This window comes from Rattus rattus, chromosome 8, assembly GCF_011064425.1.
Source record: "Rattus rattus isolate New Zealand chromosome 8, Rrattus_CSIRO_v1, whole genome shotgun sequence".
In the NCBI taxonomy this organism is placed as follows: Eukaryota; Metazoa; Chordata; class Mammalia; order Rodentia; family Muridae; genus Rattus; species Rattus rattus.
The window spans coordinates 69753600-69771628 of NC_046161.1; the positions used below are offsets into that span (position 1 = coordinate 69753600).

Sequence of the window (18029 nt, forward strand, 5' to 3'; positions counted from 1 at the left end):
AAACCCTCCCTAAGACAGGGTGAATGCAGGACCATACTCCTTCCCACCCTTTGCACTCTGTTGGCAAGAACAAGAATCACTACCCACAGGACCAAGTTAAATCCAGCACAACCTCATTTTAACTGATTATTTTTGCAGAAATCTATCCCAAGTAAGGTCACACACTCAGATTCTGTGTGGGCACGAATTCATGTGTGGGGTTACAATTCAGCCTGCTCGAGTAATTACAGTAATCCATATATACTTACTTAAAAAAGGTTCTGTTTTTAAAGATTTATTTATGTATATGAGTGTTCCAGCTTCATGTACACCTGTGTGCCAGAAGAGGGCATCGGGTCCCATTACAGATGGTTGTGAGCCACCATGTGGTTGCTGGGAATTGAGCTTAGGACCTCTGGAGGAGCCATGACTGGCTCTTAACAACTGAGCCATCTCTCCAGCCCATATATATATACATGTAAAATGAACAAAACATAAAAGTTATACATTTTTTACTTGTGTGTGTTTGTGTATATGTGCCATGTGTGGGGCAACTGAGGAGGCCAGTAGAGGGCATCAGATCCCCTAGAGCAGGAGTTGCAGGTGATTGCGAGCTGCCTGGTGTGGGTGCTGGGAACTGAAACGTGGGTCCTTTGCAGGAACAGCATGCAGGCTTAACCACAGGGGCATCTCTTCAGCCCTTACTTTTGATCTTTAAAAAATAACACTTTATAAGAGCTGAGGTCTAGCTTCAAGGTTAGAGTACATTGTAACTTTTTTTTTTTAAAAGAAAAATCCTGAATCGCCATCCCACCCCTTTTCTAACTTAGGATTTGAGTCCCTGTGTGTTTTGTGGCTGAGTAGGCACTCCTATACCTGACTTCTGAGCCCTTCCATCCTTCCCAAGGCAGTGTGTGTTTATTCCCTGACTAGTAGACACGTGTGTGTCAGCTGTCAGCCTGTCTCTAAGCCCATGGACTTTTGTGATGCTGTGGTCATCTTTGCCAGCCAGCCTGTTGGGGGCGCTATAGGGAGACTGAAAGGCTGGATAGCAGAGAGGGGTTAACTCCTTCCTGTTTGCCCCTGGGCCCTTCAGGGGGCTTCCTCTTAGAGTTCCTGTGAGGGGTCCACCGGCAGTTCAGGTCAGGAGAGGCAGGCAGTTCCTTCTGACAGCAGCTGAGTCCAGTTGGAAGCCTGACAGCCAGAGCCCAGCCCAGTGTACCCCGGAGTCACCAGGCCAGTGGACAGCTGCCTTCCTCAGGTATGAGGGGCCTTTGGAGTTCCTTTTTGAGACAGTGTCACTCTGTAGTCCTCACAGACTGAAGTTACCCAGAGGTTCTCCTGCTTCAGCCTCCTGAGCTGTGGGATTACAGACATGGGCTACCATCCGGCTCCTCAGGGCCACTTTCTCAATGTATTTTACATTTATTTTGTTGGGGTGAGGAAGGTATTTTGTCTTATTTATTTAATTTTTTATTTGTTTGTTTTTCGAGACAGGGTTTCTTTGTGTAGCCTTGGCTGTCCTAGAACTTACTGTGTAGACCAGACCAGCTTTAAATTCACAGAGAGCCTGCTTCCAGGCTGTTAGTTTTATTTTTTGAGACAGGGTCTTACTCTGTAGCCTAGGATGGCTTCTAACTCACAGTAATCCTCCTGTCTCTGTCTCCCAAATGCTGGGATTACAGGTGTGAGCCACCATACCTGGCTAAATATTTAAGTTCTAACAATTCTACCTTTTCCCTGCATTTTCTCAGATCTGGATTTGAAAGTTATTCTCTGTATTTAACTGTCTTTCTAATTAAAATTCTATTTTTTTTAAATTTTCTTTTCTTCCCAAATTTAAAATTCTATTTTTTATAGTAACCTAGTAAACAACTTTAAGCCTAATTGTAATTTTAAATGTATTAAATTTTATTTGCTTTTAAATTTTATTTATTTATTTAGGCAGTGTTTTGCTATATAGTCCAGGCTGTTCTTGAACTAAAGGTGTTTTTTTGTTTTGTTTTTTGTATTAGTCTCCTAATTGCTAGGATTACTGCTACCACCCATGCTCTTTCTTTCTTTTTTCCTTTCTTTTCAATTTTTAAATTTTTTTTAAAAAAAGATTTATTTATTTTATGAACGTAAGTACACTGTCACTCTCTTCAGACACCAGAAGAGGGCATCAGATTCTATTACAGATTTTTGTGAGCCACCTTGTGGTTGCTGGGAATTGAACTCAGGACCTCTGGAAGAGCCGTCAGTGCTCTTAACCACTGGTAGAGCAGTCAGTGCTCTTAACCGCTGAACCTTCTCTCCTCTCCTCTCCTCCTCTCCTCTCCTCTCCTCCTCTCCTCTCCTCTCCTCTCCCCTCCCTCCCCTCCCTCCCTCCTCCCTCCCTCCCCTCCGTCCCTCCCTCCCTCCCCTCCCCTCCCTCTACAGTCCTCAGTATGTAGCCTACATTTAGGTATGCTACCATGTCTGGCTTGCTGAAACATTTTAAGAAAGAAAATAATTTAGAAACAGTTTATAATGTTTTTACATTTTTTTTCTGTAAGAATTAAATTTTAGAAAATTACTTTAAAACGTTTATCATGATTCTGTCATGTTAAATGGTTAGGACTTATATTAAGTATACCCAGCTATCAAAACCCAATGGAGCTTCCAGATCTCAGGGGTTTCATTTGTTCTTTTCTTGTTTTTTAAGATAGTTTCTGACTGTAGCCCTGACAGTTTTGGAACACCCTCATAGACCACACTGGTGTCAAGTTCAGAGATCTGCCCACCTCTGCCTTCCAGTTCTGGGATTAAGGCGTGAGTTACCATGCCCAGTTTCTGGGTTTTTCTTTTGTTTTTGTTTTTTGTTTTGTTTTGTTTTTTGTTGTTGTTGTTTTTTAAGGCTTTTTAACTACCAATTTGGTTTCCTTAATAGAGATAGGACTGTTTTGATTATTTCTTCTTTAGTAAATTTTGGTGTAACTGGATTATTTGCCTGAGATGTTGAATTTGTCCTGTCCCCCTGTTATTGTGGTATATAGCTCTCTTTTACTCAAGGTATTTGTCATTTGTGTCTTCTTGGTCTTTCAGTAGGGCCACTAAGATGGCTCAGTGGCTGAGGACGCTTGGCGCCATTGTCTGATGACCTCAGTGTGATTCCGGAAACCACACAGTAGGAGAGAAGTGACTCCTGCAAGTTGTCCCCTGGCCGCCACCATATATACACACAGATAAATGCTAAAGAACTCGTATTTAAGATCTAGGCTATGTTCCCAGGCTAGAATTTGGTTTTGCTTTATTGGCAAGCTGTTAGACTGTTTACTGTTTCAGGCTGCTGGTTGTCATGCGACAGGTAATTAGTGTAAGTATAAAGTAGTTTTGTTCAGTCGTGGGCCACAGCATTGCTTTCCAGAGTTGTTGAGGGCCTATAGAAGAACTGCTGGAACGGCAGGACCTTCGAGAACATCATTATCTGGTCTGTGATTATAATGGCAACTCCAGCATCTCCCTCACTAGACAAGTTAATAAGCTGGGCATTGTGGTACATCCTGAGTGTGGAGAACTCCAGTGTCCATGCTAAGTATCCTGAGGCTGTACGAGGCCACTGGGGATCCTGGAGAATAAAGGGAATGGGGAAGGACACGGGGAACGACGGAAGGAGGTGCTTCTTGGGTGACTGTTCAGTGTCTGCTACATGACCAAATATCCCAGTGCACAACAGCTTACAACAACATAGGAATTTTTCACTCAGATCTTTGGGGTCAGGACTTGGAAATGGCTTAGCTATGAGCCTCTGGTTCAGGTACTCACAGGGCTGTGCTCTCGAAGGCCTGTCTGCAGCTGAAGGATCAGTTTCTTTTTTTTTTTTTTTTTTTTCGGAGCTGGGGGCCGAACCCAGGGCCTTGCCCTTCCTTGGTAAGCGCTCTACCACTGAGCTAAATCCCTAGCCCCGAAGGATCAGTTTCTAAGCTAACGTACACAAGTACACAACCGTCTTTCACCACATGGGTGGGAGTCCCGGCAGGCAGAGTGTGTGTTTTCACATCAAAGCAGTTGCTTCCCTCCCAGTGAAAACTAGCAAGGCAGCATTAGTCATAGTGAGGTGATGGTTTGCTGATCCCACAGACGAGCTATGACCTGACAGACAGGACACGAGAGAGCATCACAGCCAGTGGACTTGCTAGAACCATATTTTTGTTTTGTTTTGTTTTTGAGGCAGGGTCTCATGTAGCCCAGGCTAGCCCTAACTCCCTTTCTACTTCCAAATGTTGGGATCACCATCATGTATGGTGTGCACCACCATGCCCAGCTCTCTGGGAACCCTCCTCAAAATGGTTATCCTAGTGATGTCGCTTCCTTCCTTCTCTGAAGACACTCTAGTGAACTTGCTTAAGGCCAGGCTTGAGGGGCCAGCTTGAGATGGCTTTGGTACAGATTTGGTTTGTGAATATTGGGAATGTGTTGGGGAACTACATAAAGAATGTCGGCTAGGGGACAGGATGGGGGACACTTGGTCTTGCAGAAGACTCAAGCTCGGTTCCCAGCCCCCGTGAGAGGCAGCTCACAACCGCCTGTACGTGAGTCCACCTCCAGGGTATCTTACTCATCCCATCTGACCTCTGCCTTAGTGGGCGCCTACACACGGTACACCTATCACCGTCCCCCAGGTACCTCCTTAAAAATTAAAGATAACTTTAGTTAGACCAATTAATAATGTCTATTCCTTCAACACTGAATATGATAGTGGGAACATGGATCTGTTTGGAGAGATAGATGACGTTTCCTCAGAGAGCGACGAGGACCAGCGAGCACCTGCTCCAAGACGGCCTGTCGTGAGTACAGCCACCAATCACGACAGACCGCAGGATTGAAAGCTAAGACAAAAGATTCTGAGGGGATGTGTTCAGAGAGGGTAATGCAGTGACATTCGTAGCTGAACTAGGCATTTGGGGAAATAATTGGAAGGCACAGAAGGAGCCATTAGGACAAGACCAGTGCCAACCCTCAGGGCTAGGACTATGGGACTGTTAACCATGAACACTTTCGATTTACAAGGTATTTCCTAGCCACACTTGTGCTGTGCCCTGTCACTGTTCTTTCCTGATTTTAGTAGTTACTTAGTAACGATGGGCTGAATTCTTTACACTCCTTAATGTCTTACGTAAAATAGAAAAATAGATACGCCAACAAAATATATTCAGGTTAATACATCTTATTCCCCCATGGGATTTATTGTGGCTCTTTTTTCTTTATGGGTGTGGTTGGAGTGATGTCTTAAGGAGAGACTTGGAGAAAGGAGTGGCTGTCCCTAAAGTGTGTGTGACAAAACTTCCTTTCAGACAGGTGTCTGCCCAACGCAGAGCACAGCTGGAACCATTGTCCTGTCTCTTCACGCTCTCCCATTCTGATCCCTCCCAAACGCAGGGCACAGCTGGAACCTGTGGAGTGCCTCAGACCCAGCAGGTGGAACGCCGCGTCTCTGAAACCAGAGTGAGAATAGCAGTTCCCAGCATCAAGTCCGACTTGGGAAATGAGTTGTATTTTGTTAAACTACCCAGATTTCTCAGGATAGAACCAAAGTAAGAGAACTGAACACCAGGTTCAAGAGATTGAACAAAAGAGCTGTGTGAAGTGTGATGTATGTGTCACGAGTTGGCCAATCAGGAGATGACTGAGAGCAAGAGACGCTAAGTTACTGCAGAGAATTACAAGGCTAGTCGTCTCCTTAGCCTTGGGGGCTCTGCTGTAAAGGAACAGGTGTCACGTGGCAATGTCACCTGTGTAAAGCTGAAAATATGGAACAAGAGAGATGCCCGAGAAGTCACAGGTATTCAGTAAAAATGACAGGGACTCTCGATGGGATGACTTCGAAAACAAAATAGTGTTGGCTTTTCCTGCTCCCTAAGCCTCACAAGGCGGAAATTTTAATTCCTGAATTAAACAGAGGTCTCGGGTTTTAATTTGTTGTTAATTTTTATTTATTTATTCTCTAAAAATATAAAAATGTCATGTCTAGATATTGCTTAATTAAGCTACTTTTTTGGTGGGTGGGGGTGAGGGGACAGTGTCTCTCACTGTGTAGCCCTGGATGGCCTGGAACTCCACAGACTGAGCTGGCCTTGAGCTCACCGAGCTCTGCCTGCTCCTCAAAGGCAGGCACCACTGTGCCCGGCCTAAGGGACACTTTTAAAGCCTTTCATTGGGCTCACAGCCCTTCAAACAGCACTGTAGGAGTCAGAGTCTTGGTTTTTCAGGACATGAATAGAGTAGGTTATCACCTATGTTTTATAGGATATATTTATAATTATAAGATGTGCTTCTTCAACAAGTTTGAATTACAAATCATGTTTGGATCTCATTTCCAGAAGTTTTTTGTTTTTTTTTTTCTTAACATTTATTTTATGTTTGTGGGTGCATTGCTTACGTGTGCGTGCCTGGTACCCACAGAGGCCAGAGAGAGCATGAGACAGTTATGAGCTGTCATATGAGTGCTAGGAATGGAACCCAGGTCCTCCGGAAGAGCAGCCATGCTCTTAGCTGCTGAGCCATCTCTCCAGCCTCCCCAGAAGTTTGTTTTAAAAAGAAATGTCAAGGAAGTAGTCATCGGCATACTTCCTGAAGGGTTACTCACGAAGTTACTTTTCAGCTGTGATATAATGTTACAGTGTTCTAGAGACGTTCGGTTTATAGTCAATCACTAATTACAAGTAATATGGCAAACATTTTTAGACCATTTGATCCTCAGCATTATGAAGATGAGTTTGACGATGAGAAAGAGCTCTACGAGGAAGACAAAACGAGGTTAAAACTAAAGGTACTGTGTCGCCTTCTGTTTGCCTTTCTTCTGTCCCCTCCTCTCAGCCTCCAAGGAGCTGTGGCCACAGGCACCGCACTACCATGCTGGCTGAGTTCTTCCTCACACTGGTTCTTAGACATGTTTGATTCATGAGTGGGAGTGCATTGACCGCATGTATGTATGTGTGCCACGTTCATGCCTGGTACCTGCAGAGTTTGGAAGAGGGCATCAGGTCCCCTGGAGCTGGAATTTGTGGATGGGTGTGAGTCACCCTGTGGATGCTGGGAACCAAACCTGGGTCCTCTGAAAGAGCAGCCAGTGCTCTTAACCATGAGTCATCCCTCCATCCCCCTGACTCTTCCTTTAGACAGTAAACACAGGGATGATAATGAGCCCAGCGCTTAAGAACACTCCTAACGTTTCTTGCATACTCAACAGATTCCGCTAGAACATGGCGGTAAACGGCCTTTCCCGGTATTTTCCAGGGAGTAAGCACACACCTTTTCTCCCTCCTTTAGAAGCGACACTTTTCTAATGTTTTCCAGTTTTTATTTTTTGTTTGAGTTTCTCTCTGTTCTGTAGACCAGGCTGTCCTTGAACTGAGAGATCTGCCTGCCTCTGCCTCCGAGTTGCTGGGATTAAAGTGTGCACCACCAGCCCGGTCTCAGTTTTAAGTTTTAACTTAAACCTATATTATAATCTAGGTATCAGAAATAAAAGTGAAAACTGTTGGCACCTACTAGCATCCCTCAGGATAGATAGTGGGAGGTGTGGCCCTGCCTCCATACTTCCTCCCAGGTATGTCCCAGCCACCTCCCACCACAGGACTGTCTCTCCACGGAGACTGCACAGCAGCAGACCTTGCCATTAGGGCATCTCTTGAGAAAGTTGGGATGACGAGGACGACCATTGTTCACGCAGGGATGGTAACACTTGGCAAGGGCCATTTTTAGTGGTCTTTTGTGACTTGCGGTTCTCTACTTCATGCGATAAATTTGGACTCAAACAGAACCAAGTGTAGGTCTCAGATTTTAATTTGCTGGTAATTGTTTTATTGTTCTTCAAGATGATGATGATGATTGTGTGTTTGTGTGTCAGACCGTGTGTGTGTGTGTGTGCAAAGTTAAGAAGAAGGTATCAGCTTCCTGAGCTGTCTAACATGGGTGTTGGGAACTGAACCTGGGACTTCTGAAAAAGCATTTGTTGCTCTTAACTACTAAGCCATCTCTCTAGCTCCTAGTTATTTAGTCTTTGAAAAAAACAAACAAACCTTAAACTGACATGTCTAGGGCTCTTCCCATTAGACTAAGAAACCCTTTTTTCTTTAAAACATTACATTTATTTGCGTGTGCAAGAACGTGCACGTGTATGTGCACATGGATCAGAAGACAATGCAAAAGACCTCTCCTCCCCTCACATGGATCCTGGGTATTCAGGGTAGTCAGGCTTGGCAGCAGGAGCCATTATCCAGTGGGTCACCTCGCTGGCCCTGAGACACCCCTCCCCACCTTTGTTTTGGAAAAAGGAGGAATTTCATTTATTGATATTTATTCTCTTCTACATTATGACATCCACACTACAGTTTCCCTTCCTTCCACTCTTCCTAATCCTCTCCCCAAGATCCACTCTTCCCTCCAGGGATACCAACTGAGCATGGCGTAACAGATTACAATAAGACCGGACACAACCGCTCACATCAAGGCCAGACAAGGCAACCCAGTAGGAGGAAAAGGATCCCAGGCACGGAGGAGTCAGCAACACCGCTACTCCCACTGTTAGGAGTCCCACAAGAGAACCAAGCTATACAGCCATAATGTACGTGCGGAGGACCTAGCTCAGACCCACACAGGGTTCCTGATTGTCAGTTCAGTTTCTGTGAGCTCCTATGAGTACCTCTTAGTTCATTCTATGGGCACACACACACACACACACACACACACACACACACACACACACACACATGCTGGGAATAGAACTGGGAACCTCATATACACTAGGCAAGTGCTCGACCACTTTGCTATATCCTCAATTGGTGTTGATTTTGGCTACTTATCTCGTGTGGACCAACCTCTGCTTTCCTGTGGAGCTCCTAGCTGTGGTTACAGGCAGCATCCTGCCTAGCCTCCTCCATTGCTCAGGCCTCAGGAAGTGTGCAGAGTGCCTGGTTAGCTCGACCAGCACGTCCAGACGCCTGTAGTAAACTGGTGGCAAAGCTGCCGGGTCAGCCACTTTCTTATCACCCACCAATTCTTGGCATATGATTATGCATTATTTGGGAAACAAAGAACATACAACTAGGTAAACTGGTTGTCTAATACTTTTCTGTTTTGAACCAGGTGGAAAATACTATACGCTGGAGGATGTGCCGGGATCAAGAAGGTTCTAAAACTAAAGAAAGCAATACTCGGATAGTCAAGTGGTCAGATGGAAGGCGAGTGTTAGAACGCCTGAGGGAGGCCCAGAAGCATTGAAGTTTTCTGTGCAGGACTTGAGAATTGGGAAAATCTGGGCTGCTGCCTTTGCCTAGGAAACCTGAGTGAGATAAGCCGTTAGGGCCATACAGCAGGCTAGTGGGAGAGCTTGGATCTGGCTCGATTCCATCAGCTAAAGGCTAGCCTTTGATCAATCAAGGCAACGTGAAATAACCTGGTTTTGGCAGTGCTGGGGATCAAACCCAGAGCTTCATGCTTGCGAGGCCAGCGTTCTACAGACTGAGCTATAGCCCGAGCCCCTAAACTGAGATGTTTGAGAATCCATTTCAGCTTACTAATTCAAAGATAGAGATGGGGAGATATTTATAAGATGATTCTGTTGTAAACTGAAAAGTAGATTTTACCACTTTTTACTCTGAAGGACATATTAGGTTACTTTTCTATTGCTCTGATAAGAATACCATGTCTGCAACTTATAGAAGGGGTCTATTTGGACTTAAAGTTCCAGAGGGATGTGGAGTCCATCACAGAAATTGTGGCAACAGGCAGTGGGCATAGTGGCCCTCACCTCTCTCCAGCCACGCGGGAAGCAGAGTGTACACTAACTGGCAGTGGCTTCGAAACCTCAGAACCCACACCAATGACGTTACTTCCTGTAGCAAGGCCACACCTCCTAAGCCTTCCCAAACAGCAACAGTTGGGGTCCAAGTACTCGAACCTCTGAGCATTTATGGCAACATTCTCATTTAAACCACCACAGAGAGAACAGATTTCAGTTTTGATTTGTTTTTGAGGCAGGGTCTCGGGGCTGGGGATTTAGCTCAGCGGTAGAGCGCTTACCTAGGAAGCGCAAGGCCCTGGGTTCGGTCCCCAGCTCCGAAAAAAAAAAAAAAAAAGAAGGCAGGGTCTCGTGTGGTAGAGCACACCTTTGGTCCTAGCACTGGGGAGGAAGAGGCAGGCTGGCTTACACACTGATTTCCAGGCTACCCAAGGCTACATAGACAAACAAAAGACAGGGGTGCATAGCCCGTCCTGGCCGGGAACTCACTTTACAGCTGACTCTGAGTCCTTGCTCCACCTCCCAGGTGCTAGGATTGCAGGCAAACATTCCCATGCCCAGTTTGGAAGTAGGCTTTGACAGCGCCTGTGTTTGTCCTCCTACGACGTCTACGAGGACAGGATCCCGTGCTACTCACTGAGCATCCTAACACCTGAATTGTTACCTCTTTCCAGCATGTCCCTGCATTTAGGCAAGGAAGTGTTCGATATCTACAAAGCCCCCCTGCAGGACAATCTAAACCAACTGTTTATACGGGAAGATACTGGGCTCCGAGGACAGGCCATCTTTAAATCCAAACTTACCTTTAGGTAACTTTGTTGTTGTTTTTCTAGACAGTTGTGTAGCCCTGGCTGTCCTGCAACTCTGTAGACCAGGCTGCCTCGAACTCAGAGATTCGCCTGCCTCTGCTTCCCGGTGCTCGCTGGCTGATGCGAGCACATCGCCACCCGGCCCTCAGCCATCAGCAGGCACGTCTGGGTCCAGGATGATGGGCTTTTAAAGTTAACTGCAGGTTTCTCAGGGAAATAGCTCACGCTATGGAAACTTACAAGGAACTGGTGCATGGCCTGTCGCTGGCCAGTGCTCCTGGGAAAGGCTTGTCATTGGAGCTTGCTGTCTGCTGGGTCCTTACTCTGTAGTGAAACTGACCCAAGAAAGCTAAACTATCAACAGTGTAGTGCTGGGGTGGCAACAGGTGTGCCCGCTCGAGGCATGGGCCCAGCTCTGCTGGCTGCAGTGGGCGGTGCTTTGGTCCCTTCTGCACACACCTTCCCCTTTAGGACACAGCCGTCACTAAGATCCAGTTTTCCAGGGCTGGAGAGATGGCTCAGCTGTTAAAGGCTAGGCTCACAACCAAAAATATAAGATCCAGTTTTCCTTAAGAGGCTCAGCACTTTCCATGATGGTGGGCACGTGCTTCCTTTGAAGATGCTTTAGTATTTCAAAGTCAGATTGTGGGCACAATCAAACAACTTTGTAAATAAAAATCTACTATATACATTATGTAGTCCTGGGGACCTCAATCTCACTAATTTGCAGTTCCGCTAGATATATAATGCACGTGTCACAGGGGTGAAGCCCAGCCTTCCCATTTACGGATGTTTCTAGAAGCATCCTGAAACATGTCCGGTTCTGATTTTGCTTTTTACCACTGGGGTAGTGTTTCTTTCTTCAGGTCCTTTCTTCACTTTGGAACCCGGTTAAGAGCTGTCCTCCCATACTCAAGAGGTGCTTACTGTTTGTAAGAGGCTTGCCTTGTAACCCAGGCTGGCTTTGAACCTAGCACCCATCTTCTCCTCAAGCTCACAGTCCTCCTGCCTTTGCCCGAGCTGTTTCCCTGCTGAGACGGACTCACGACTTGGCCTGAGCTGTTGAGGCCCCTCCTGCCACCATGGTTCGAGTTGGTTTTGAAACAGAGTCATGCACCCGGCTGCCTACATTTTAAAACCATCCTCCTACTCCTGTTGAGTGGAGGGAACACTCAGTTCCCGCTCGAGCCTGCTCCACCCTGTGGAACGGAGGTTTCATGCCCCTTGTCTGTGACTGTAGTTGGGGGTATTCTTTGTAAAAGCACTCCATCTGGCCACCCGCCTCTCTGCCTTCAGCCTGGGTCAGTCCACCCCACTTTCCCTGAGCAGTGAACAGACGGACCAGAGCTGTAATCCTGCCTGTTTCCTCTGCCTAGCGTGCGGTCATCATTACCCACTATCCATGGGCGTGTTTGGGGTTTCTCATCAACGTGAGACAGATATTTCTGTTCATTTCCCGCAGACCTCACTGTACAGACGGTGCCACGTATAAAAAGATGACCCTTTCATTTGGGACCAGAAGTTCAAAGACACAGATTAGAATCCTCCCGATGGCTGGTCGAGATCCTGAATGGCCATGCCCAGATTTGATCAAGGTATAGTGCCTCAGCCTTAAGTTGGAACAATTTGTACATTTAGGGCTGATTTCCTGAAGTGTAAAAGACTATTACTCCCTCCTCCGTGTGTGTGTGTGTGTGTGTGTGTGTGTGTGTGTGTGTGAGAGAGAGAGAGAGAGAGAGAGAGAGAGAGAGAGAGAGAGAGAGATGTGTAGACGTGTGTATCCATAATGAGTGCAGAGGACAATTTTCGGGAGTTTGTTATTTCCTTCATTGTGGGCTCTGGGGGTTGAATTCAGGTGGTCAGACTAATGCAGCAAGTTTTGACCCATGGAGACGTCTTGATGGCCCATTATTATGTCTGTTATCATTATTGTTATTATTGTTGCTATTTTAATTGTTGCAATTACTGGGGAGCCAGCTCGCTCTACTGCCTATAGTTTCACTCACCACTAGCAATGACTGCAGTGGGATTACAGATAACTTCACTCTCATCTCCAGGTGACTCCACAGAAAACCTCCCAACGTTAGAAAACTGCCTTAGAAAAAAGTAGAGCCAAGTTCAGTAGCAGAATGCTTTCCCTCGAATGCAGACAGCCTTGGATTTGATTCCTGGTGCTACAAGAAGTAAAAGGAAATAAAATAGGAAGGAAACAAAGAGAGGACTATAGAACCCTCGGCCCTGTTACGCTGGCTCGGCTCTTTTAGCTCCTGAGTGTGGCAGGCTGGGCAGGTCTAAGAAGATGGCCACCTCCTCAGCCTGCTGTGGACGCTGGGATGTAGTATTTGCATTGAAGGCTACACCAGGAATGTCTGGGAGGCCTGGGAGCTTGGTCCAGCCTCAGCAGTCAGGCGTCTGCTACTTAGGGATGAAGCACAGGCAGCTTTTACTGCCCCAGACGGTCACATCAGAAGGGGTTTCTCAGGCTGCCACTTCTGAGCTGTGTGACATCATCAGATGTACACAGCTCCCAGGTGTACACACACACACACACACACACACACACACACACACACACACACTTATCAGGGTGGTTCCAGCCTTCTTCCCCGATCCCACTTGTATGTGTCGCCTTTACCCCACCAAACCATCCGCTGTGTGGGCTTATAGCAACTCTGGTAGAAGACATGCTGTCAAATAAAAAAATAAGAAAATAAAGAATAAAGGGGGTTGAATGGGCACAGAGTGGCTGGCTCCATTTTCCTTTCCTCTCCTTCCCCTCTTCTGTTAGAAAGACTTTCACCACATTGCATGCACCGTTCTTGGTCTTGGACTCCTGGTTAAAGTCATCCTCCTGCCTCAGTCTGCACTACAGGTGCATGCTACCACATCCTGCTGAAAGTAGTTCTTTTTTTTTTTTTTTAAGTTGAAAATGTGCCTTTTAAAAAAATTATTTATTTATGTATATGAGTACACTGTAGACACACCAGAAGAGGGTGTTACAGATGGTTGTGAGCCACCATGTGGAATTGAACTCTGGAAGAACAGCTGCTGAGCCATCTCTCCAACCTTTTTTTTTTTTTTTTAGATACAGAAGAAAGAACTGAGGGTATCTACTCCCCGAAAAGTCCGTCCGCAGAGGAAGAACCAGAGGCAGAAGAACCAGCAGCGTACAGATCCAGTTTCCACCATCCAGAAGCCTAAGCATGATGTCGAGGAGGAGGAGGTGGTGGGAGAGGGAGAAGACGGGCGAAGCCAGGCCTCCAGCCTGGTTGCCACTAAGAGCCGTCAGCAGGGTGCAGCCTGCAGTAAGTCAGCACAGCTGCCTCACCTCATTGTAGGCAGGGCCTAGTTTCTCTCCGGAGCGGTCTTCATCTTGCTAGTATTATTTCCTTACCGCAGTAGAACGCACACCCTCTTTTCCGTTTTTGCTTTGGCCGTTTTTGCTTTGGCTAGGGCCACTCACCATAGAAAAGGTTGAGAACAAGACCTCTCTAGAAAACATAAAACCTGTTCAACATGTGGTATGTACTGCGGAGGGAAATGTATGTATTAGCACAATTAAGAACTCAGTATTTAAACCTTATCATTTTTAAAGCTGTTATGAACAACCGGACATGGTGACACTGTAGAGGCTGAGGCAGGAGGATTTTGAGTTTGAGGCCAGCCTGGGCTGCTACTTAACAAGTTCTAGGCAAGCCAGGGTGAACTGTCTCAAAAACAAAATAAAGCAGAATCATAAAACCAAATAAAAACCCACAAATGAAACCCACACAGCAATGTGTGTCTCAGGCTCCTGGACACTTAATAGCTCAGCCGGAGAATGTCTCGAGCTGTCTTCAGTTCACCTGAAAGACTTAAATAAAAAAGGAGAGGATTGGAGAGATGGCTCAGCGGTTAAGAGCACTGGCTGCTCTCCCAGAGGTCCTGAGTTCAATTCCCAACAACCACATGGTGGCTCACACCCATCTGTAATGAGATCTGATGCCCTCTTCTGGTGCGTCTGAAGACAGTGTACTTATATACATAAAATAAGTGAATAAATGTTAAAAAAAAAAAAAAAAAAAGAGAGACCCCTTCCCCCAAACAGAATGCTAATCCCTTACTTCTTAAGGAAAAGCACAGTGGGGAGTGACAGTATTCAGCAAAAGTAAGAAGCAGGGATAAGTCTTCATCTGTGAAGGCTGTTCCGGAAAAGCCAGCACGGAGAGTCTGGTGGAACATGCTGGGAGGAGTGAGGCAGGTTGACGAGGACTGCAGGAGGCGGCAGTGCACTGGGCTCACACCAGCAGAGACTTGGTCAAGGGAGGCAGCAAGAGTCCTTGCAACCTGGGTGAGATGGCAGGAGCTCAGGGGAGGAGACACCAACTGTAGGGAGCCAATCCTGATGGCGTTATCACATCCAGACTGACGGCACCACAACCATTCTAATGGTTGCTTGCGGTCCTCTGTAGTGTGCTGGGAAATCGTAGGGAAGGCAGACAAGGGTTACTCAGGGGCAATCACGGGAGTTGCAACTCAAGGCGGCTGCAGCGGGTAAAGGTGGGTCCCTTCAAAGGTCAACCCCATTCCTGAACTCCCTTTGTTTTCAGAGAAACAAGCCCTGTCTTCTTCAGATTGCAATCATGAGGGACTGGAAGAACATGAAGCCAGAGGGTTACTCAAAGCAAAGAGACTCGGGAGTGACCGAGGTAGGTGAGCCATGTTTAGTCAGTTCTAGGGTGACCTTGTGTCTTGAGCCAGCTCACAGATCAGGAGCACAGTTCATGGACACAGTGTCAGCCTGGCAGGGGTGGCTCCTGGGAGGCCACACAGACCCTGAAGAATGAACAGAAGCTTTTCGAAGGTGGTCAGGGTGAGGTTTTCCAGCTACACAGGGAGTACAGGCAGGACCCAGGGCCCAAGCCATCAAGGTCTGTCTGGAGAATGGCAGGCACGCAGTGTGGGTAGCCAGGTGCCTGACGCTGGGACAGAACAGCAAGCGAAGGCCGCTTCAGTCGGTGCTGTTTCCCACTCATTCCTGGCTTCTCTTTCTCTTGTAAGATCACAGAGCAAAGACATCTTAAGTCATAATTATGCGAGCATTCCTATGTTACCGCTCCTGAGAAGTCATTGTTTCCCAGCATTTAACATGCCTTATGCTCCAGAGTAGGGATAAGCCTTGCAGTTGCATTCGTGTCTAAATAGTGTTCACTTGTCAATTCATTTTATGTGTATACATATGTAAAAAAATTTAAAATGTACATAAGTATTCTGAAAATTCAGTCTCTTAGGATTTTTTTTTTAAATATTTGAGCGGTTTCCTTGCATGTATACCACATGCACGAAGTGCCTGGGGAGTCCAGAAGACAATGATGGAGCCCTCTACCCCCAGTGAGTGACAAGTGGTTTTGAGCTACCATGGGAACCAAACCTGAGTTCTCTCCAGTAACAGCCATCTCTCTAGCCTCTAAAAATCAGATCCTGAACACTGAAGTTTAGAAGCGTGGAAAGAAAATACCATGTGCTTCAAGTAATGGGTAGAAATGCCACTGAATGAAGTGTCCCTCCTACCGAGACAGCCACCCAGGGCAGCCGGGTCCCAGGGGTCTGTCTTCCCGGAGGAATTGTGAACTGAATCCAGGTCTCTGTGGCAGATTTCTCCTGTCAGTTCAGAACTAGTTTGGATAAAGCTGAGAGAAATGCCTTAGACTGAATTCTATAATGCACCCTTCGTATTTCTTCAGGAGACAAGCCCTTCAGGAGAGAACAAGGAAGAAAGAGGAAGACTGAGGAGTAACTGCGCACTGGTGTCTAGCATAGCCAAGCCGTTAGATTTCCCTCTGTGCTGGGACGGACTCTAGGGCTTTGTGTGTGCTGAGCATGCGTCCTACGACTTAGGTACATCCCTCGCCCGCCAGATCTACCAAAGACAGAACAGTTGTTCTGACCTAAATGAACCAATGAGACGGGCCATGCAGAAACCCCTAAATTCCATTCTCCTTTCATGCATATATATTATGTATTTTTTGTTTTGTTTTGAAATGAGCTGTCACCAGGTAGCCCTGACTGGCCTGGAATTCACAAGATGTACCTGCCTCTGCCTCCACAAGACTGGGATTAACTGTGTGTGGCACCACACCTCCCCCCTTTAAACTTTTATAGCACTATTCTGTAGCTGTCCAATAAAACTAGTTAATATTAGCTCCAGAAAGCATTCAGGCTCATCTAGAATACCCAGAAGTCCTTAGCTTCGGTTTCAGTCAGGGCTCCTATATATGGTGCTGATCTGAAGCCTCTGATAGACCCATTACTCTCTAGGCATGAACTCTACAGATCATGCAAGAAAGCTTAACATTTGAAGGGCAAAACCGTTTGGCAATCTTGCACAGACTTCATCCCTGGGCTCAGCAGTTTCAACTGCCTTAGGGAACACATGGTCCTCAGGGGCCAACACATGGTGGCACTGTTCAGGCCCAGTGCATAGCACTCTAGGCCTCTCATACTTGGGAGAGCTGCAGCTTGCGCTGCATGAACGTCCATGACTCACCATCCTCAGGAGAATAAACACAGCCATTTTTATTCATGAAACAGTGATGTCAGCCAAGCATGGCTGACTTACAGCTCACACCCGATTGCAGCATTTGAAAGACTGAAGCATTTTGAGTCTGAGCCCAGCCTGGGACCTTCAGTAATGTACTTCAAGTAGATTACTGCTATACTTGAACCAAAAATAATTTCATATGGTTTAATTTATACTCATTCTTGTCTGTCCATAAAACTAAACTGACATATACAAAGGGCACATTTTGCAGTAAGGCAAAGGTCATTGGGCATCAGTCACCCCCACCCTACCCTCGGAGTCAGTGAAACATATCACAGACAGGCACAACTGTGCACTGATACAAAGATGGCTGACTACAGACCATTCTGCATGGTTCCACATGGTGGCGCAGGCTACAGATTGGGTGGCTCCAACAGACTTAATGCCTTACATTCCTAGCACCAAGGCTTAGTCCTAGTGAGGGCTTGTAGACAGCCTGCTACCTTCTTGCTGGTCCTAAAGAGCCCTTGGGACCTTGCATACCCCTACTTGCCTTCCAAGGGCCCATCTCCAAATCCCACCACTACTCCAAGTTAGGGCTTCAGCAGAGGAGTTTGGGGAGGATAAAAATAGAGTCCATAAGGCGGGAAAGAGTAGCTCAGGAGAATGAAAAAGCTTTATCTTTTACTAATAAATCAGCTTAGCAAACAAAGCAGGGTTTCCCAGTGGCATGTTCATACACAGGGTATACTCTGTTCCCATTCCTTCTCCTCCCCATAGTTGTTCCTGACGGAGGCTGTAAGGAGTGAGTGTCAGATTCTAAAACTAAAGGGATTTTTTAAAGTCTGAATATAGGATATTTGATAAACTTTAATACATTTACTTGTTTCTGTATGGAATGTTTAAATGCCTCTAGTCTTCAAAAGAAACTTTATTGGGTTATAAACTGGGTGGATTA

The 18029-nt window shown here is 46.3% G+C and overlaps 1 protein-coding gene across 1 annotated transcript; it reads left to right on the forward strand.

Moving 5' to 3' along the window:
• Positions 1-4070: 4070 nt before the first annotated feature.
• LOC116907914 (RNA polymerase-associated protein LEO1-like) lies at positions 4071-17595 on the forward strand. The gene is made up of 10 exons (XM_032911114.1): positions 4071-4787; positions 5295-5333; positions 5380-5534; positions 6685-6769; positions 9088-9182; positions 10417-10551; positions 12014-12146; positions 13637-13856; positions 15141-15239; positions 16275-17595. The coding sequence occupies exons 1-10, from the start codon at positions 4707-4709 to the stop codon at positions 16325-16327; spliced, it is 1095 nt and encodes a 364-aa protein (XP_032767005.1). The 5' UTR covers positions 4071-4706; the 3' UTR covers positions 16328-17595.
• The last annotated feature ends 434 nt before the right edge of the window (positions 17596-18029 follow it).